Source organism: Sarcophilus harrisii, chromosome 6, assembly GCF_902635505.1.
Source record: "Sarcophilus harrisii chromosome 6, mSarHar1.11, whole genome shotgun sequence".
In the NCBI taxonomy this organism is placed as follows: Eukaryota; Metazoa; Chordata; class Mammalia; order Dasyuromorphia; family Dasyuridae; genus Sarcophilus; species Sarcophilus harrisii.
In genome coordinates, this window is record NC_045431.1 from 38,995,357 (window position 1) to 39,018,467 (window position 23,111).

General features: G+C 33.1%; 1 protein-coding gene across 5 annotated transcripts in view; it reads right to left on the reverse strand.

Annotated features, from left to right (window-relative positions):
- CLOCK (clock circadian regulator) overlaps positions 1-23,111 on the reverse strand; it is a 111,451-nt gene that overhangs the window by 38,444 nt on the left and 49,896 nt on the right. For 4 of the 5 annotated variants that reach the window (XM_031944016.1, XM_031944013.1, XM_031944015.1 and 1 more), the window contains 6 exons: positions 21,461-21,552; positions 12,486-12,576; positions 11,695-11,754; positions 9,664-9,812; positions 9,237-9,328; positions 5,474-5,563 (listed from right to left, as the gene is read on the reverse strand). In XM_031944016.1, coding sequence (XP_031799876.1) covers positions 5,474-5,563; positions 9,237-9,328; positions 9,664-9,812; positions 11,695-11,754; positions 12,486-12,532 — 438 coding nt within the window. In that variant the 5' untranslated portion in view covers positions 12,533-12,576; positions 21,461-21,552. Of the gene's footprint in view, positions 1-5,473; positions 5,564-9,236; positions 9,329-9,663; positions 9,813-11,694; positions 11,755-12,485; positions 12,577-21,460; positions 21,553-23,111 lie in introns of those variants that run through there. The other variant, XM_031944017.1, reaches the window with a different exon arrangement.

Consider the following 23,111-nt stretch of genomic DNA (forward strand, 5'->3'; position numbering starts at 1 on the left):
GTATTCCTTTATCCAAACTTTCCACCCCAGTCCTATGTCTTGTACACATCATTTCTATACTCTTACTCATGCTGTTTCTGTAGTTTCTCATCTCTTTTTAATTATCTGAAACTTCTCATCTATTAAAAACTAAACCTAACATCTATTTCTTTGTGGTTAACTCTACCACTGATTAGACTAAGCCCAGGAAGCTCTCTTTTTCCAAAATCCTGTAACATTTCAGCAAATATTTTGTGCCCTTCACTTGGCATTTAACATGATTTACCTTCTATGCTTTCTCAACATCTCTATCTCTCTCTTGAGATATAAAGATATCATAAAACATAAACACAATCTGTCCATATTTGACATTAGAATAAATTGGAAGAAAAGACTGTCTATAATGATTATTTAAATATAACATATATATCAGATATTTGCTGACTACAATTTTAAGGAATAAGGGATTAAGGCAGCATTTCCCAAACCACCTTATGCATCATAAAAGGAGTTCTTAGTAAGAGAAATTTGATGTTGACAGTACTTTTCTCTCCAAAATATTATTAAAGGTAAAAACAAAAGCAGTGATTTCATTGGTAAAGGAAACTTCCAGGTAAGGAAATTCCTTCTATCAGTGCAGACTGCCATTGTCTCTGCAATCTATCAGAGTTGCTTAGTCACAGCCCTTTTGTGTCAGAGGTAGGATTGACATAATTGCCTTCCTTCTAGGCTAGCTAGCTCTTTGTGCATCCACCATGTACACTGCTGTTCTATTAAAAAATATAATATGGCAACTTTCCAAAATAAAAGGAGGATAAAAATTTAAAAAAAATAAAAGGATAAATTTTTCCTATTGCTTCTATAAAATCCAGAAGATAACTTTGGCTTTGCCAATATATTTTAAGCCTAAAAATGGACTATCTCTAATTTAGTTCAGAACATGTTGAGTTGAGTGTTATGTCTCCCAAAGCTACCTTCAATTCTAATAAATGGCTCCTGATAAGCCTATCAGCCACTGAAAATAATTTATGATATTGGAATTTCAGTTACCTTGGCAAACCAGTGCAAAATCCATTTATTCATCAAATTGGCCCTCATGCCATATGTGGAAAGCAAGAAGGGAAATATGAGATTTATAGTCAGAGACTCTAGATTAGAATCTAGGTTTTGCTGCTTAATTACCTGTTTAATTTTGGGCAAGTTACTTAATCTGTCACCCGAAATTTCCTGATCCAAAAAATGAGGCGGTTAAAACTAAATAATTTTCTAAACAAATTTAAAATCTTTTAAACATAGTCTACAAGATGACACCGACTGTCATTGAAATGCTTTATTTCTCCTTCACAGCCTCAGGAGGACTTTCATGTATGCATTTTGAACAGTTACCATAAGATGGCAGAATTTTCCTGCATGGCTAAAACCTACCTTTCTCTTCATAAGCATAAATTGGGATTTGCTTGTTCTTATCAAAATAAACTAAAATTCAAGCATTAATTTTGACTTGATAGATACCAGGAAAAAGATATGTGAAATGAAGATACTAATTAAAACAAAAGGCAGGCTTTTTTTTTTTTTTAACATAACACTAACATTTTCATAGTTTTGTTTTTTTTTTCTTTTCTTTTACTGTCTTTTAGCTGTCATTAGTGTCTCAACCTACATATGTGAATCTACATATTTGTAGGCTTACAGTTGTTCATGGCCTAGCCTGACATCTTTGCTTTACCATAACTGAGCCACTTAAGAGAGCTAGATATCAACTTTTCAATTACACTTGTTAGCCGTTTTTAATGAAGCTCATCATACTAAAGAAAGATTCTGTTGCCAGTCAAACTAGAGATTGGATTTTTCCACTTAGCTTCTGTTTAATATCTAATTCTAATTCAAAGACACTAAATTTGGAGAGAAGTGAGACAATCCAGGTTTTTTTCTACCTCCTTCACTCCTAAACATAACAACACTGTCTGCCCAAAGTGTTTAAAGAACAAATGAAGTCTTGGCTCTTTCTAAAATAAGTGCAAAAAAAGTCCCCTCATCATTTTTATGTAACTGTTGTAACATGTAGCTCCATCCCTTATTAACAGCATTTTCTGGGACTGAATTTTGGTGGGCTAGGATATGTGTAGCCATTTTTTTCTAAAGGTCACTGTCCTAAGTTCTACAAAACCTTTTAACAAATTTTGACAAGTATATTAAAATATAGCTTCTTAGCATTTAAATAATTAGTGTTCAAATTTTTCCCTTTCAGAGTAACGGAAGGAAGTAGCAATCAGGAAAAGATATCTGATCTCAGATCTAACAATCAATATAACTTTTTGTTAAACAATCTTTCTGAGGCTACTTCTTCATCTGTAAAGTCAAGGCATTGAATTCAAAGGTCTTTAAGTCACCTTCTAGTCCTAAACTCTGACTCCTATGAAGTATTCAATTATTTCTATTACTTCTCTTTTTTTCTTAAAGTAGGCAATCATTTTCTTGCTTGCTTCCTTCATCCCACACCTTGTGCTATGCTTTTTTGTGTCTTTGATTTTATCTGTTCAATACAATTTAGTATCCTGAAGCAGAGTACTGTTTCATTTTTGTCTTTGTAACTTCAATATTCTATACAACACCTAATACTTAAGCTTTTAAGCCTTTATTAAATACAAAATCACTTAATTGGTTTTCCAAACTTGATTTAGGTTTAAAAAAACACTTCCAAACAAAAAACTTCTATTATAATCACTAGTCACTAACATATGAAAATATATTTGAATTTATTTCACAAACCTAGACTTGCCATAAAGTCATGTGATTATGTACATTAATAAGCTGCAGTCTCAATTTATTACCTTGCTTCATTTAAGTTGCAAAAATCAAGTATTTCATACATCCTGGCTCCTCCTCCTCAATAAGAATTTATTAATCACTTATTATATACCAGGCACTGTATATTAAGCTGGGGAAACAAAGAAAGGCAAAAAAAATATGGTACCTGCCCTTACAGACCTCATATTCTAACATTTACACAAGACTAGGGATGTGTTGTTCAGACTCAAACTTAGTCCAAGAATTTGTAGAAATTCTGTACATCAGAATGGCAACATTTATGACTGTCCTGGATCAGACTGCTTTTCTGAGGAAGCTTGTGGTGCAGTAAATAGAGTACTGAATTTGAATCCAGAAAGTCTTGAGTTCTAATATAGCATCAGATATTTACAAGCTGAATGACTTTAGAAAAGTCATTTAGTTACTGTTTGTCTCAGTTTCCTTAACTGTAAAAGGGAAACATCAATTACCTCACATGTCAAAGGTTCAAATGGCATAATATTTATAAATAGTACTTAGCATAGCATCTTGCACACAGTAAACACTATATAAATGCTTATTTTCACCTCCCCACCTTTAAAAAGACCTTGAGATCCTGGATGCACTCAATATCCCAAAAAAGCAATAGGAGGATACATAAAGACACAAGCTCAACTCTGAAATTCTCTCTGGATGCTATTAAAGTGAACAAAATTCTTGAGATAATTTCAGAAGGAGAAAGTGATTCAAAAAAATCTATATCTATAAGCAAAGTCACACACAAAAAAGACAGCTTGAACACAAGTTCAGCTAGAATTACTGGAAGAGATAAGTAAAATGAAAATAAAGGAAGGAAAAAAATGAAAAATAAATGAGACCTATAAGAAAAAGAACTAGAGAGAAAATTAGTACAACACAACACATACAAAACTTTATCTAAAAACTATGTAAAACATGTTCTATAGGCTGAGTTTTACAAGCTAATTTATTCTGGGTAAGAAACACTATTGATTTTTAAAATGTTTTTATTAATTTTATATATTAATGTTAATTTTTAATGATTAATACTTGCTTATGATTCATAATTTTATTTTAGAATACATTGCATTGCCAATCTTTTAAATGAAAAGACAGGAATGATAATCATATTACCAACTTAATAAATAATAACAGCAGAAAATCAGCTTTTAATAAAAACTATTATAACACCTCAATTAAGCCATATAATGCTGTAGCCCCATTCTAGACATAACTGTAACTCTCCTCAGAAAAGACTGCCTGAAGGAGTCCTCATCTGAATTTTGCCTCCCATTCAATCAATCAATCAACAGCAATAAGAGGTCCATCCAGCTAACAGTTTATTGAGCAGATCACTAAATTGAATAATGCCCCCATGAACCTTGTCTCTTGAAATTTCATTTTCTATTACATCTTTCTGATCCTCACTATTAGAACTTTGGAATATGCTATTATCCCAGTCATGCTATTCTTGGTCCAAGGCAGGCTGGATTTTTTTTCCATCCCTTTCTCTCCCTAACCTTTTTTTTTTTTTGAAAGCTTTAGTTATTCATCACCTAGGAAGTAATATCAATCTACTTGGGTTCCATTTACTCTTTTTTTGTTATGTTTCTAGGGATATGCATATATGACCCTGTAAAAAGTTATTGGTCTCTGGTGCTTATATATAGCTTTGTGCCATAATTATCAATGTGTGTTTTAGTATGCTTAAGATCATAGAATCTTTTTTTTTTTTTAGGCAATTGGGGTTAAATGACTTGCCCAGGGTCACACTGCCAGGAAAGGTTAAGTGTCTGACACCATATTTGAACTCAGGTCCTCCTGACATCAGGGCTGGTGCTCTATCCACTGCGCCAACCAGCTGTCTCTTAAGAGCTAAAACAAACCTCTGAAGTGATCCAAACCATATCTCAATACTAAATCCTATATATAGTATCTATATCCTATATAGTATTCCCCTTGAGGGGAGGGATCATGTCTTATTTATCTTTAGATTCCCACCCCACTACCACCATCATGTTATTATAATTCCTCTTATCAAGGAGGTTTTCTTTTTTAAAATCAATCAACAAGCACATGAATTGGTCTAAATGAACTCGGATTCTCCAATTCTGTGGTTTGTTTATTAAAAACTACGTGATAAGTGTTAGTCTACAAATAAAAATAAAAACCAATTTTTGCCCTGAAGGAGCTTACATACTAATGGAGAGAGAACGAATACATAAAAAGATAACAAAAGACACATGAAAACTAGATAGAAAATAATATTTGAGAGAAGACATTGGTATGTGGAGAGACTAGGTGAAACCTCCTTCATAGGGCTATCAATTTCAGCTTTAAAGAAAGCCAGAGTTTAAGAGGAGAAGGTGATGAGGAAGAGAATTCCAAGCAAAGGGGACAGTATTAGGATATTCCATTCTCTTGTCATACCAGTATGCTAACACATTAAAAATGAAAGGAAGGAAGGACAAGTAATGGAGTATGATCCTATATACTACTGTTACTTAATTCAATAAACATTATTACTAAGCACAAGGCAAAACACAATGATAAGCATGGACAGAAATTAAATAGGTACTATACCTACACTAATTGATTAAAAAAAAAAAAAAAAAAAAAGCAGAACTCTAATCCCCCTGTGAAACTTAGTCTATAATCTGCTTCATTACCAACCAATTTTTATACTTACTGGTAAATGTTCAAGTAATGGAGTTACACTTTCAGATACATATATTATGCTTCCATCTGTCATGATTGCTAAAAAAAAACCATCAAGAGCCTGAAATTAAATATAATGGTCAGTTAAATGAAAAGAAAGTTCATATAATAAATAAAAATGTCATTTTATAGGATAAACAAAAAGGTATTTATAAATAACTTTATCTAGATTTATAAGTATACTACCAAAATATTGTGTTATTTCTCCTTCAATTGCTTTGTATATGTGCACTTTAGCCCTATTCCATGTATCTAGATTTAAGAATAAAAACAGAAAGCAAACCTTTTTCACCTTTTTTTTTCTATTAAATTATACAGTACTAAAGTGCAATGATTGTCCTTCAGTTACACTTACATAGTATTCTGTACATATACGTATTGTGACTCATTAGAAAATGTTAATGTATATACACTTATCAGGTACAACCCCGTTCCCCCAACAATTCATACTTTTGATATGCCAACAACCTTTAGTGTAGATAAAGTCTCCCAATGTTTTTTCAGGATAAAATTTTTACTAAAATGAGAATAAAATATATCAAGGTGGAATGTAATAAAACAGCCTAATGTTGCTCATCCCCAATATTGGTGGATAATAAATCAATAAGTGTCATTGTCAGTACCACTGATGACCTACTTTTAGTCTTCCATCATGAATTCCGACTATTAAATTAAGAAAACAACAAGTGTCAGAAGTAGTGGGAAAATATGCAAAATGTTTATCTTGTATAGATGAAAGGTATGTGTATATGCATTCAAATACATGTATAAATATATATGTCAAACATTTTCAAAATGAAAATAGATTTCTTTCTAGAAATTCTTTAAAAAATTAAATTTTCACTTCATTATCATCATGAAAAAACATATATTATATACATTTTTGGCACAGTAAATACTGCCTCAGACATGTACTAGATGTATGACCCTAGGCAAGTCACTTAACCTAGTTTGCCTCATTTCCTTATCTGTAAAATGACCTAGAAAAAGAAATAGCAAACCACTCCAGTATCTTTGCCCAAAAAAACTCAAATAGGGTCACAAAGAGTAGGATACAACTAAACAAAATATTTACTGCTATTGCTAAAATGTATATACCTACACAAACACTCATATATACATGTCTATCTGTATCAAGCAAGCAAACATATATTAAGCACTTAGTGTATTCTAGACACTGCTAGGCACTAGGAATACAAATACAAAGAATGAAGCAATTCCTACTCACAGTCTTGTGTGTATGTAACATTCTTCAATCTAGATCCTTATTCAAACATAAACTGGCCTGCTCATTTGCCATATTTTTAATGTTTCAGTCTAAGACATAGGGAAAAAAACCTAAATAAAAGGTCATACTTTAACTGGCTAACGTTTTTCTGGCCAGTACACAAAGTAGAGTACTGGCATGACAGCAATAGCTATTTTTATTAGACATAGTGCAAATAAGTAGACCAAACACCATACAATTGAATAGATATATACAAACACATATATTTTAATGCAAATATAGGTGTATTAATTATTATATATGTCTATATGAGTGTGTAAGTATATGTTCTGGCCAGAGAAACCATAGTCAGTGAAATATAGCCTAATGAAATCAGTTGTTTTCGTTTTTTTTTTAAGTTTTTTTTCTCCCGTATTTTGAACTGAACACTGAAAATTCTGCAAAGAGGCTAAATTATGTTTATATCAAAATCTAGATCCAAGAATCAATCTCTCTCACTCTCTCTCTCCCTGTCTCTCTCTGTCTCTCTCACACATATACACACACACACACACACACACACACACACACACACACACGCCTTTATCTTCAGGCAACAATAGCAAATACTTACTAATTGCCAAAACTATGTTTCACACAGTAAATATGAAATGTGAATATAGAAAATTTCAGAAGTGTAATTCTAAATGCTATAATAAGTGGGATTTAAAGATTATATTCCTTACTGCAAAAGAAGACATTTTCACTTCCTATAAATAAATTTTAATGAATATTTTTAGCAAGACAGACAAAATCTATTTAACCCACATCACTATTTAATATAGCAGCTAAATTAAAAATACTAAATAATATGCTAATTTCTAATGGAGAAAATAATTCGCAAAATTATAAATTATATTTCTATTTACTCTGAAATTATGAAACAATTAACTGCATGTTTGTAGGTAAGACACCAAGTTTTGATTATAGATATATACACAGACATCAAAAACAAATTGTATTTAGACTTCATAAATATGACTGATTTCACAAATTATTTACTTTCTATCAAAAGCCACATTCATCAGTATTTTCATATGTTAACAACAAAGCACTAAGATTTATTTAACCTAACAATTAGTTTTTATATTGACATAAAAAAAAGATATTTTATGAATTTGCTTCTTTCTCCTCCCTTTCTACAATTTGTTTTTTTGTCAGATAGAAATATAAATATATACTATAATAGGTAGACAGTTATGCTTTTTTGCTTATAACCTAAAAAATTCTTTTTATTAAATAAATGCTTATCGGTAAATATAAAAGAAAATCAGGCAATAGGAAAGGAAAAGTTTTGTTTTTTTTTAATCTGAAAATGAAGAAAGGTTTTAATAACTAACCTCTGTGTTTCTCTAGGCTGATTACTTCTTTTACCTTTCTTTCTTATTCCTGTATTTTCTCACCTTCCTATTTTTCCTCTTCCAAAGCCTGCATGCTTGAAAAGCATTATTTCTCTTACCTCCCAAAGTCATTTTGTTAGGTTTTCATGCTTTTAATCTTTAAATATTATGGATAGGAATAGCAACTATGTTACATTGCCACACCTCTTAAGAAATGAAAATGCATGATTAGATTTCTTTTTTTGGGGGAGCATCTCAACATTTATATGGCATTTAAAATTGGTCATCCTCTAAAATACTACTCCAAAGCCTCATCAAGGCATGAAGGTAATTTTGGTTTGTCTAAGGAAGTACAAATCTTATCTGAATTATAACAGGTACAACAAGCAGCTCATAAAACAGAGTTTCGGGCTAAATGTCAAACTATCTACTAACAAAATACTAGTCAGACTAAATTTCATCACCAAAAGAGAGATGGCGGATCTTTTTTTCAGCCACAGCAATTCTAAAAGACCACTGACTAAGGTGTAGAAAAGTTTCAATCTATACTGGTGGAGGGAGTGCCCCACAGCAATGAAATCATGGATCCCAGAAGTATTATACTTCATGAGAAGATTTGACAATTCTGATAAACAATACATCACTACTAGCACTCAAATTAATTGGATTTTGAAAACTTCCTTACTGTAAAAGAACACATGTTCGTTTCCTATAAAGAAATTTTAATGAGTTAAGAATGAATTACTTTCTTTGTAATACTAAAACTTAGAACCACGTTTTACTATTATCTTCTAGCAATATTTTTAAATTCAATATAAGATAGGCCTTGCATTAGTCAGTCTATGACAGAAGATACCAATTAATGAATATTAAAATTATTTCCAGAGAAGCCTGAGAATAAAAACAATCAAAAATCTATCTTTCTCTAAGACTGCAAAAAATCCAAATAATATGAAATCTAGAAAAATTTAGCCTTGGTTTGCTCAAAGTTGTAATATAAAAACTAAATGATTATTCTTCATTGGAGGTACAGCTTGCCGAATTAAATTAAATCACAATGATACTCTTTATCAGAAGTCATTAAGAATCTCCTGAAGTTAAAATATTTAAGATGAATTTTGATATACCTCTAACATTAATTGTGTAAACTCTTCATTACTAAGGAATGTTGGTTTCCAGTCCTGTCGAATTTCACTGGCATCTGACTGTGCAGTAATTTCTGTAAAAGATCAATAAAAATGATTTCATACATTGTTTTTCTAGAATAACCATTAGGTGAATACCAATTGATTTTCACTTTTAGGTTACTTATTAGGACAAAAAAAAAAGTCTCTTTTAAAATTTTAAAGTTACAAAACAAGTATTAAAACTTGAAATCTTCCCCACAAAGATGTAAGAGAACCAAGATAAATTAAAATTATCAAGTTCTATCAAGGTTTTTTTTTTTTTTTTTTTTTTTTTTGTAAATTACAATTTGCTTTTAAACAAATAAAACCACTATTAAATTCAGATTGTATTGCTTAATACATTTATTCAGTTGAAAGCTAAAAATACCTTTGTGCTTCCTTAAAAAATCAATGCTTTTCTGTAGTACAGTAGATTTGTCCATCTTCCGAGCATTACCAGGAAGCATAGATCCCAATTCTTTAATGAGAACATTAAACTGATCTCTCCGCTTCTTTTCAGATTTGTTTCTAGATACTCTGGGGAAAGATTAGCAATCATTCAATAGAGAGTTAGAATCATTATCTAATTTAGTCCATTGCCCACACTTTTAGGTGACAAAACATTCATGGGATAACCAAATATTTCTTGACTCAGAAATCTAATGCCTTTGATATTAAAGATTTCAAAAAATTTTAAATAACAATTACACAAATGAATATGCCACATTTTGGAAGCTAACAAAAGACATCCATCTGTTTATTCAGCATAAACTAACAAATATTTTCAAAAAGGTGACCATTCACATAAAATCAAACTGAACAATGTTCTCAACTCATTTGGACAATGTTTTTGATTCATTTCATGAATATTTACATTCTAAACCTCAAAGTGTGATTGTCTTGGTTATAATGAAAGAAAAAAACATAATGAATTTATAGCCAAATATACTGTAAATTAAGTTTCTTTCATACTAAAGGAAAGAGTTAAATGATTCATATTAATAAAACTATTTATTTGTGAAGAACAACAGTAGCTATATTATTTATTGACAGGAGATTTGATTTGGATTGAAATGGAGTTCATTTGTAGCTCATATATATTAATAATCCAAGTGTTTAAAGCATTAATCAAAGTTATCACTAAATATTCCAGTTATTGGAGATGAAAGAAAGTCAAGTCCCCAACACTATGGCATCATACAATCTCCACTCATTTTTATTTATTTATTCATTCATTTGTTTATCTATTTATTTATTCGCTTACTCATTCGCTTATTTATTTGTTTGTTTGTTTTGCTGAAGAATTGGGGTTAAGTGATCACATAGCTAGGAAGTGTTAAGTGTCTGAGACCAGATTTGAACTCAAGTCCTCCTGACTTCAAGGCTGGTACTCAATTTTCATTTATTTTAATGTCACTATTTCAATTTAAGCGAGGAAACCTTGAAATTAAAGTGATATTTTCAAAAAATAACTTCTACAGACCATGATCAAGTAAGATATGTAGCTACAGGTGTAAATATACATCAATGTCTCTCTCTCTCTTTTTTTTATTTAATAGCCTTTTATTTACAGGTTATATGTATGGGTAACTTTACAGCATTGACAATTGCCAAACCTCTTGTTCTAATTTTTCCCTTCTTACTCCCCACCCCCTTTCTCCCAGATGGCAGGATGACCAGTAGAGGTTAAATATATTAAAATATAAATTAGATATACAATAAATATACATGACCAAACTGTTATTTTGCTGTACAAAAAGAATCAGACTCTGAAATATTGTACAATTAGCTTGTGAAGGAAATCAAAAATGCAGGTGGGCAAAAATATAGGGATTGGGAATTCAATGTAATGGTTCTTAGTCATCTCCCAGAGTTCTTTCGCCGGGCGTAGCTGATTCAGTTCATTACTGCTCCATTGGAAATGATTTGGTTGATCTCATTGCTGAGGATGGCCAGGTCCATCAGAATTGATCATCAATCAATGTCTCTTTGAGAAGTTATGCATAAACTGAATGTTCACTGACTTAACCTCATCTCTTATTAAGTTCTCCATAATTCCAGATATTCTTTATCTGTATTTATTTAAGCAATTCACTGTCAATTTAAAATCAATCACCTTATCTTCAAGGTTTTTTTGGTATTTATTCATATCAGTGAGTAAATGATTTGATAGCACTTAATTGCACCAAGGGCCCTTAACAAGGAATTGTTTTAATAAACTTATTTTTATGTAACATGATAAATATGTTCATAGACTGTCTTTTCTAGTATAAATTTTTTAAAAACACACTAAAAATTTCAGGATATGTTATGCTATGGAAGCATAGTGATATAATTTTTTTTTTCATTTTGATAATACATTTGAATTTTTAAGGTGTCAACAATCATTTATTTGTAAATATACATCTCAAATAATCACCTTTTTGCTTTATCCTTGTCATCTTCTTCCACCAGTCCATCAAAAATACTACCATCATCTCTAAAGGAGGTATTAAAACATTAAAACAGAAATTAATGGCATACTCACAAGAAATGGGGGGGGGGGAATCACATTACTTGGTGACCCCATGTACTATAAAATCATCTTAACAAAGAAGGCTTTATATTATTTTACAAAAACAATCATACAAACAAAACTTTTCAAAAATGAACCTACTTCTATATAGTATAATAATGGCTTATAAATTATGCTGTTATTTAACATTTAAATATACACATATGTATACACATAATATACTTTTCATTTTTATACACTTAACACCGAGGTAAGAGAGTTCACAAAGCCATTAGTTGCCCAACAAATATTTGTTATGAAACATATCTGCAAATTTCGAAAAGCATCTCTATTATCAGTGATCCTGAAATTCTTACTCACTAATATACAAATTTCAAGTGGTTTAGAAATTCATCATTAGTTCCTGTGGTCAAATCTTTTTTGTCTAAATAGTCATGCTCACTAGTAAGAACTTCTCTTACATATCTTCTTTATGGAAGACACAAGACTGCAATCTTCCCTATTTATCTTATCACCACCTCTAAATTATAATATTGTATTTTACTTTTTATTTTTTTAAAAAGACAGCTGAGCCCAGAGATAGAATGTAAAAACACTTATGTTTAAGTACAAAAACCTTTTTCCAGATGTTCAATATGAATTATTAACTTGACACTGAAAAATTAATTTAAATAAAATAACATCCATTAACATACCTGTCTGCAATTGAGCTCATTTTATGACAGCTTATGGTAAAATACATAACATGCTGCGCTTTCGTCTTGTGGTAGACATTTGTATATCTACCTGAGTAAGAAAAGAAATGAGAAAGTATTAACTTCCTACTTAAGGAACTTGTTCATGTTCACAGAAAATTTTTTTAAATGCTTTTTAAACTTATTGAAGTCTGTTAAAAATTTTAGTTCAATGTTTATTCATTAGGCTATTGGGTAAGCACTTCTAATTTATATGAACACATAAGACACATAAGCTTTAAAAAAAAAAAAAAGATAAAAAGAAATCTAAAAAAAATGCCAAATCTCAGTCTGTACCACTGTTTCCATTATAAAATAAAATGCAAAATGATTGGTATTATGAAAAAGAATTTCTCATAATAGGTAAATGGCAAAAAAAAAAAAAAAAAAAAAAAAAAACCAAACCAAAACAACAACAAAAATCCAAATTGTATCCGCTGATCTTCCTTCTTCATATAACACTTATCTTTTAGTGATTTCATCAGCTCTCGAGTTCAGTTATTTTCTTACAGAAGAATCCTAAATTAATATATCACATTTACACTTATACAAATTATTTATTCACATAAGCTATGTATACACACATACATATCTGTACATACATGCATATACATATTAATAATATATATATTATGATATATGCATATGAATATATACATTCTCATATACACGTAACTTGCATTCAAGTCCTGTCTCTGACAAGTAGCATGCATGACACCCTGAGCAAATTACTTAACTTCTCAGTGCCCTAGGCAACTCTTACATAAACATATGAATGTAGAATTTTATAAAACTATGTATCCTGAACTTTATTCCTGCATTACTATTTGGCTGCTGGACATTTTAGTTAGAGGATTCCCTGGCAGCTCAAATGCAACAAGTACAAAAAAGAATTCACCATAACCCCATTTCTCCTCTCCCTCCTTACACGCACACACACACACACACAGACACATACAATTTTTCTACTCACTTTCACTCTTCAGAATTATTCTAAATTCTTCATTTTCATCCTTTGTACCTAATAAGTGGCCATGTTTTATTGATTCTAATGTCCACCCTCTTTTTTCATTTTATCTCTTTCTCTGAATTCACAAGATTACTCTTGTTTAGCCATCATTACCTCTTTTCAGGCCTTTTTTCCTTTTCCAATTTTTTTTTTCATGATGAAATTAAACATCCACAAACATAAGAGCAGAGTTTCATTCAGTTCATTAGGCAAAAATAAAAATCTGTGGGACATCAATTTCTTACTAATCGTACATAACCCCCAAAGAATATCAAAGACAGAGGGAAAGAACCCATATGTACATAGTGTCAGGATCCTTTAGGGGTCCCCTACTGACCGTAATATGGCACACAAACTTCTCCATTTGGCTTTTAAATCCCTTCAATAGACAGTTCCAGCATTCTTGGCCAGGCTTATTTCACATGCATTCTCAGTGCCAGTCTACCTGGCAGCTTGGTCTCAGCACTCCCTCCCCTGGTCTGGCATTCATCTTCTCTTCAGCTGCCAGGAAACCACAGCCTCCTTCAAGCTCAGGTCAGATGTGAACTCTTCCTGGATGCCATCAGTACTCTCTCCCTTCTCAATGATCAGATCCACTTCTGAGAAAAATCCAGGCCGTTCTGACTCTAAGACTGGCTCCCTAATCACCATATCATGCTGCTTCACCCTTATGTTTCATATAACAGTTTTTAACAAATATTTGTTGGACTGGAACTGATGTTTGCATGACACTTTTTTTTAACTTGTGTACATTTCTTTTTATACATCATCTACCAATAATCTTATAAGGGAGACACACTTGATACTACTGTCCTTATTCAATAAATTAAGAAACTCAGTTTCGGAAAGGTTAAGTGGCTTGCTCTAGTGATAGAAATAGTAGAGTATCTTAAACTCTATCCATCATACATACATATCTATCTCAACTATCCCAAACAACATACAATCTAAATGGACTTGTTTCTGTGATTGATAACACAGCCCTGTACTCTACCTTTGAGTACTACATACAGACTTTTCCTGGAAAATTAGGCAGATTTTCCATAATTATTAAAGTGTGAATTTCCTCAATATTAGAAAGCATTTGTGCTGCAGTACTTTGACAACTATTTCTTTTTTTCTTTAGAAAACTCTAGGAAGCACAGGTGTTAAAAGAACAGCCACAGGCAGTCTGAAATACTCATGAGTATGATATGATTACAATGTAATTGAGAAATGTTTAACAAAATAAATAAAAATACAATTGAATAGATAATGTTAATTTGTGGTTTTCTAAATCAATATGCAGCTAGCAGAAATCCATTTCTATTTGAGTTTCCCACCACTATTACAAAGAAATAAAAATAAAACTGACTGGTATAGTACTTTAAGATATCGCACATATTAATGTTTGTTGAATCAATTTGTTTAAAAGTTAAAGTCTATGAATAACAGAAAGAGATGAAATTATTTTAACTTCTTTAAAAAACTTTACATATTGATAAAGATTAGGATCAAGCATTCCTGAACATCAAGTACTAAATAAGAAAGTAAGACATAAGTGATTCAGAAAAGATTTAGAGGGTACTCTTCTAATGGCAAAACTTTCAACTTCTAAAATAAAGAAACAGAATTAAGTCTTAATTCTTGAAAGGATCTTAGACAGCAATTTGTTCATTCTATAGATATTTATTCTAGGGCTCTTGATCACTGTCAAAATTAAAAGGTTAATAACAATAGTTTACACTTGAGATATTAGCTTTAAAATTAGTTGGGACAAAATCAAAATATTTTAAAACATAAAATTTGTTCAGCAAATAGTAAAGTAAGAATTATTATAATTTTAAATAAAAACAAACAGTACTATTAACTACTTAAGATATTTCTTAATATCTTAGGATATTAAGCTTTTTTCCTTTTCCAATTTTTTTTTTCATGATGAACTTAAACATCCACAAACATAAGAGCAGAGTTTCATTCAGTTCATTAGGCAAAAATATTTTTTTTTTTTTTTTTTTTTTTTTGCAAAAAAGGCAAAGCAAAGCAGCCAGAGAACAATAGAGAATATAATAAAGTTCTGCCTAATTGAGTACTGCATGTCTTCACTTTATCTGTAAAACAGTCTTATTATTTTATGGTCATTCTATATATAAATCCCAAATATCAAGAAATGTCACTATTTTTAACACTGCTATAAGTTCTTCAAAACACTCTCTATACTTCACTGAAATAAAGAGACACAACTAAGTCAAAGAAACTAACACAATGATCATTTCTGACAAAGCAGGCCTCATCTTGCATTCATAATCTACCATTATCTCTGCAGAAATAAGGGAAGTTTATTATATCACTAGTTTTCTGGCATCAAAATTAAGTTATTCCAGTGAATCGAATTCTGCTTTCTTTGAGTGTCATTTTCCTTTGGGTCACACATTTCTTTAAAAAAACAAAGACTGACATTGGTTAATAAGCAAAGTTAGAATGCAGAATCGAGGATATCTAAAAGGAAAATCTTCAAAAACTAACACAATACATTATATTGAATTCATACAGACTGTTTTCTTTAAAAACTACTATTTTAGACATACAACAATGCTTTTGGATATCATAGGCCTAATCTGTTTCTCTGATCAACATTTCTTTCTTTCTTTCTTTTTCTTTTTTTTTTTTTTAAACACAAATTAAAGGTGATAGCTGGGTGGCTCCATGGATAGAGCACCAGCCTTGGAGTCAGAAGGACCTGAGTTCAAAGCTGACCTCAAGACAATAGCTTTGGGGGGGGGTCCCTGTTTGCCTCAGTTTCCTTATCTGTAAAATGAGTTGGAGAAGGAAATAGAAACCATGCCAGCATTTTGGCCAAGAAAATGCCAAAGGGAACATGACTGAAATGACAAAAGGTGTCAGCTTATTTTTCAAGGAATAAATTAAAGTCATAAAAGGTTGGCCCATAGCCCACACACTGAGACTAAAATTTAGGGTCCTGTCCTATAATACAGTAAGACTCCATTTCTTCAAAGTTCCTGCCCAGGTTCAGGGAGCACTACACGGCTTCTCAAGTCCCTTCCTACTCAAGCCAAATGTTCTGTTGATTTCATCTTCTTCTATTTTGCTCATTAGTTAAAAATATTTTCACTAGGTTCTACTATTCCTACTTGTTATATCAATTAAATTCCTGGAAAAAGCCATCTATATGCACTGCTATCACTTCCTCTTCTCTTACTCTCTTCTAAACCCTGTGCAGGCTGGTTTTGTGGGTCACCAACCAAATTAAACTGTTTATTTAAACCATTTCTTAATTGCCAAACCAAACAGCATTTTTGCATTGCCATCCTTCTTGAGCTCACTGTAACACAGTGGACCATTCTCTCCTCTGGGTTTTTCCTGGCTTTCTTTCTACCTTTATGACCTCTCCTTAATCTCTCCCAGGGATCTCTATTCATGTCATGTCCAGTCACTGTGGCTCTCTCCCCTTAGGCTTTGTCCTGAGCCCTTTTTTCTGCTCTCTATGCTCATCAGCTCCCATGAACTCAATTATCATCTTGATGCAGATCATATTATGCCTAGAACTATGTTCCCAGTCTCAGATTCACTCCTGAGCTCCAGCTTCCCATCATACATCTTCCTTTAGGGCATTTCTAACTAAATGTCTGGTAAGCAGCTCAATCTCACCATATCCAGAATAGAACTCATTACTCCTCTTTTCAGAATTTCCTTCGTACTCTCAAGGACACTACATCTCAGTATCATACTGGACTCCTCGCTACTCCTCTTCAATATCATCCAATCAGTAGCAAACCCTGCACCAAAATCCCGCTATGTCTTTCTGCTTCCCTAATGTCTCTCAGAAGCCTTTTTCTTTCCATTCACACAAATCCTCATCACTTCTTGGCCGGCTCTCCCACATCACTAATGTGCCTGTCTGACCATGTCATTCCCTGCTCAATAAACGTCAGTGCCCTGAAAACCTCCAGAATCAAATACCCCACCCCCACTCTATATTACGCTGGAAGCTCTTTCTGCTTCTTCCTCCCCTCTGTGCACTCTTACCAGCCTGATTTTTGCTCCTTTCACAAGATGCTCTACTTGTGCCTTCATGCCTTTGCCTGGCTCTCCATCCCCATCTCTACCTCTCAGAATCCCAGGTTTTCCTCAAGATTCAGCTCAAGGACAACTTTCAACAGCCTTTCTTCAGCCCATTAGCTGTAGTTGACACCTTTTTTATCCACTTATATTTATCTTGTACACAGCTTCAGATGTATGTTGTCCTGTTGCTATTATATTTACATCCCCAGCACTTAGTACTAAGCCTAATTAGTTTTTAATAAACACTTGATGATTGATTAGAGTGACCCACCCAGGGTCCCACAAGCAGTAAATGAAAAAAATGACAAAATTTAAATCCAAGTACACTGATTTCCAAATCAGTGCTCTATCTACTATATAGCTTTTGTTCAGAGATTCTAACAGATTTCTTTACACTTTGAACTGGTTATCTACATGTGCAAGGCAACAGCAAACAGGATAAGAAGTAAAAGGGTTCCAGCTGTCAGTCTCAATAAAAAGGATTACTCTATATTCCCCAAGATAGTATCAACTGAAAGTTAACCAAGCCAAGTGGTGAAAGGAATGTGTTAAAGGAACTTTCTTTGGGGAAGCTATCCAGGCACACATTTCACAAGAAAGTACAGTGAGTACTACTGTACTCACATCTGGCATATATTTACAGACATTACAATGTGTTGATTTGCTTTATTTTGCCATTCTTAGAGATTACAAGGGAAGGTTTTGGTGGGGAAGAGGGAGTAAAGCAGAGAGATTTAGTAAGTAGCAACAGTGATGCAAAAAAAAAAAGTGGTGAAGAAAAAATCATTAATGAAACATTATACTGAAATATCCACATTTATTTAGGTGTATTAAATGTGTAAAAAAGGCCTTATATAAATCTTAACAAAAACTAATCTTTCTAAATACTCATGAAGATGTTACTAAAGTCAAATACAGAAATAATACTATTTTATTTGCTTACTACAAATACAAAAGTATATCTTAAAGAATCATGCTATCTGTAGAAAAGTTCAGCATCTGACTCTCCGCATGTGGAATTAGCATTAGTTTTTTTTTCTCCACTTGGCAATGGGAGCAGTTCTCATGACCTCCATGTTCCTATCTCTGCTTTTGTCTCTAACTTCAGTAGCTGGATTGGGCTTTATCATCTCCATACTCTGCTTGAACTCTGGAACGTGGTGGCTGGTCCCCATATTTGATATCCTCTTCCTGTGATTCAGATGCTTCTTTGTGGCCTGGCCTGGGATAGAAACCTAATCAGTCTCTGCCTTCTGCCACATTTCCAGATTCTGCTTCTATCCTTCTGTGGCTTAAAACACTTGCTGGCCTCTGTCTCCCCTCTTTGGCTTTGCCTCCTGGGACATCCCCAATGGGACACAACCAAGTAGCAGAGATCGGATCTTCCTGGCTTTGGGCCTTCTGGAGGTCCCACAGGTCAGTGCCGCCTGGGGACCTTGGCCCCTTTCTTTTTGTAGTCACCTACCAAGAGCTGGCTATGTCCCCTGAGATGGGCCTGAGTGTGAGCCTCTGAGTTGTTTTTTTCTCCTTCAGGGGTTCCAAGAGGCTTTTTAATTCCTTGTTTATCTGAGGTCCTCCTGCTTTATGGAACATCCCCACCACTACCCAAAACCCTTGACCCTCACAAGCTTCTAGACATGTTGTGTAGTCCTAGATGTAGGGGTTTACTGGTGTTGGCTCTTTGGTTTTATTCCATTACTGATTCATTTGGCACCCCTTTTCACCCCTGCTGGGGTAGCTAGACAAGTTCCATCTTCTTCCCTTCTGATCTCACATCTTTCAGTTAGCTTCCCCACCCCACTTCTCATGAATTGGCTTTCCAAGCAAATTATTCTATAAGCATTCTTGATTCTATCCCTTCCCCATCCATTCTAGTAGCCTGCTCCTTCTTGTCATCAGCAATCTCTTCCTAATCTTCAATCTCTTCTTATTCCTTCCAAAAATGTCAATTTTTCTCGCATCCCCCCAAAACAACAACAACAACAACAACAAAACACCTTTACTTGTCCATATCATTTCTTATATCTATCTTCTCCTCCTCAGCCCAACTCTTTTAGAAAGCCATCTACAACAAGTGACTCCACTTCTATTCTCAGTCAGTTTTAAAAGCCTTTTCAATCTGGCTTTCAAGCTCATCATTTGAGAAAAATTTGCTCTTTTCAAAGTCTCAAGTGATCTCTTAATTGGCTAATCTAGTGACTTTTTCTCAAGCCTCATCCTTCTTGACCCCACCACAGCCACAGACACTGTTAATCACCTTCTCCTGGAGAGTCCATTCGCTCTGGGTTTTTAGGACACCTTAGTCTCCCCTTGCTGAATCTTCATCCAGGTCAAATCCAATAACCACAGTCATAACTTTAGCTCTGACCTGGGCCCTCTCTTCTCCCTTTAACCTACCATTCTCAGTGATCTTGTCAGTTCCTACTGATTCAACTTGCTATCTCTATGGAGGGAATTCTCAGATCTATTTATTTAGCCCTCTCTCTTTAATCTGGCATCACCAGCTGATTTGTAGGCATCTAGAAGTGGATGTCCCATAGCTATCTCAAACTGAAACGTGTCCAAAACAGAACTATCTTTCCCCTTTCAAACTGTCCTTCCCAGGTGATGGCTACCCCATCCTCCTCGTCACTCAGACTCCTAAACTCAGGATCATTCTCAATGTTTCACCAGTTCCCACATATCCAAATATCATTCTATCTTCACAAACTCTCTCCTTTGATACTGCCCCTCCCATGGAGCAGGCCCTCACCATCTCCCACCTGGAATGCCAATCTAGTCTCGACGTGGCTGCCAAAGTGACTACATGATTTCCTTCCTCAATCTAAAATGCTTGGTATGAAGTTAAGCTCTTTACAACTCAGGGCCCTCCTGCCTTTCCAGGCTTCTTATGTTTTGTTCCCTGGATTCCACCATTCTTCTTGCTGACCTTCACTCAGCCATCCCACTTTCCTCTCCTGCCTCCAGGATCTTTCAGTCCTTGAACATTTTCCCTCCTCACCTCTGTCCATCTGCTGCCTTAGCTTTCTTCAAGATCAGTTGAAATCCCAGCTTCTACTCAAGTTCTTTCCTCATCTGCCCACAACACTCCCCTAAGCATACTCCCTGCTGGCACCTTCCTCTGAGATTAATGCCAGTCTGTCCGGCATATATTTTACATGTACATGGTTTTTTGCACGTTGTCTCTTCCATTAGAATGTGAGCTCTTTTGAGGACGGGGATCATACTTTAGCTTCTTTTTTTTTTTTTAAGTATTCCCAGTGTTTAACACAGTGCCTGGCATATAATAAACACTAAGAAATGCTTGTCTTATAACATTTTCTCAGAAAAACTGGGCTTTGGTTAGAACTTTTCATCTGATCATCACTGCTAGACATCCCATTTTCATATATTCTACGAAGCTGCCAAAGAGTTCTATTTGCTGCTCCCCACATTACATTTATCTCCACTCCTTTGCATGGGCTATACTTAGAATGTACTCCCTCCTCTCCATTTCTGCCTTCAAAATTTAAACCAAACATCAATTCCTACATGAAGCTCTTGTTAGTTAATTCCTTCAGTTCCTACTAACTCCCTCCAGCCTTGTATTTACTTTGCATTTAATTTTCTGTCTATGCTGTATTCTTTCATTTCCTCATCCCTACCTTCCATAAAATGTAAATTCCTTGAGGGCAAGAACATTCCCTAGCATATAACACAAACATATACAGCCTATAGCCTAGAACATTTGAGGTATTTAATAAATGCTTTCAAATTTTACTGAAAATAGTTCATACACATCTCTTTAGTTGTTCATAAAAGATGCTAATCAACAGAACTTTCCTAGATCACTGAAGCTCATCATGCTTTTTTTTTTTTTTTTTACCTCTTGTACTTCTGAGACCTTTGAAATGAATTCTCCAAAAAAAACCATAGGCTCAAAATGTTCTCTGTAGCATGTCATCAAATCTCCAAATGCTGTTTAAAAAAAAAAAAAAAAAAAAAAAAAAGAGAGAGAGAGAGAGTAAGATGAGAATAATTTAACTTAAAAAAAAAAAACCCCTGTCATGAAACCAAATAAAAACAGCAACTTTTCTCATGATTAAAATGTGAATCTGCCTGCATGTGCCACAAGCATAGATTAGCATGCACTGAGAAAAGTCAATTTATAACACCAGATATTTTTATAGACCACTATTATAAAATTTAGTCATTTTTTTCTCTGAAAAAAAAAAAAAAAAAGACCATCCAAATAACAGAAAATAAAACGCAAATAATTACATATAAGTAAAAATTAGGCTTACTGTAGATCCACTCAAAATAACTTATTTGAAAAAAATCCATAATTTTTTTAATCAAATGAATCTCCAATACCAAGAAATAGATTTAAGTAAGCCTATAATTTTAGATGATCTTGTGACTTAATTCTACATTCTTTTTTTTTTTTTGAAGGTAAGAAAATATGGCTCAAACCATGTGCTACCAATTTACTAATTTATCTCAAGCTAAGAAATATCCAATTACCTCCTATCTGCACAGTTTTGTCAGGCACTAAGGAGAAAACAAAAAGCTCAAAATAGGAATTGCCATTACAGGGTTTGATTCACTGAAACCACCTTCCAAATTCATGTAAGCAGATAAACCTTGCTTACAGATTACTGATACCAAATGGTTATCAAATATAAGAATAACAACAGATGTAAAAATAACAACAGGCCTATTTAATCCAACTTGTGGGAACGTCTTTAGATGTGAATTAATTAGAATCATTAGCTTCTGGAGAATAGAGATCATGTTTACACACCACACACATGTGTATATTTATACATACTCTCACATAAAAGCATTTTAATGTATATATAATAATAACTATGGAATGTTACACAGCTTTAAAAAAAAAAAAGGAAAAGGATTCTATTTTTACAATATAAATTCAAGATATAAAACTAACTCCAGGGATGTGTTGTTTGTTTTTTTTTTGTTTTTTTTTTTTTGGGGGGGGGGGTAGGTTAGGCCTCATAACCTGGTGGCCCATTGACCTATTTTGATGCTAATATACTTAGACAATTCTGATTAGTATATTAATTAATAAAATTGACTAAAACAATAAGAAGCAAAATCATTATTGGGTTCTGATACAACTATAATGCAAAATTTGTAATCTTCCTCTGCAGATTACAGAACAGGTGAATATCATGGTTAGAAAGAAAAGAAATACTATATGATCACATGACATAATTTAATCAGTGATTTAAAATGGCTCATCTTTTAAATAAGAAAAAACCCAAAAGAATAAGCAATAACTAAAAATGAAAATCTGGATAACTAAATCACAAATAGAAAAATGAAACATCTTCTATAAATAGCAAGGTTTTTACAAATAGAAAATTCTGAAATAAATTATTAGGTCATCCTGTTAAAACAAACTTGGGTGACAACATTTTGCTAGTTGAAATGTGTAACAGCAGAGTGAATTAAAACCATAACTGTGGCTAAAAGAAACCACATATCTGTACTCAAGAGAGTCTGGGCCTTGA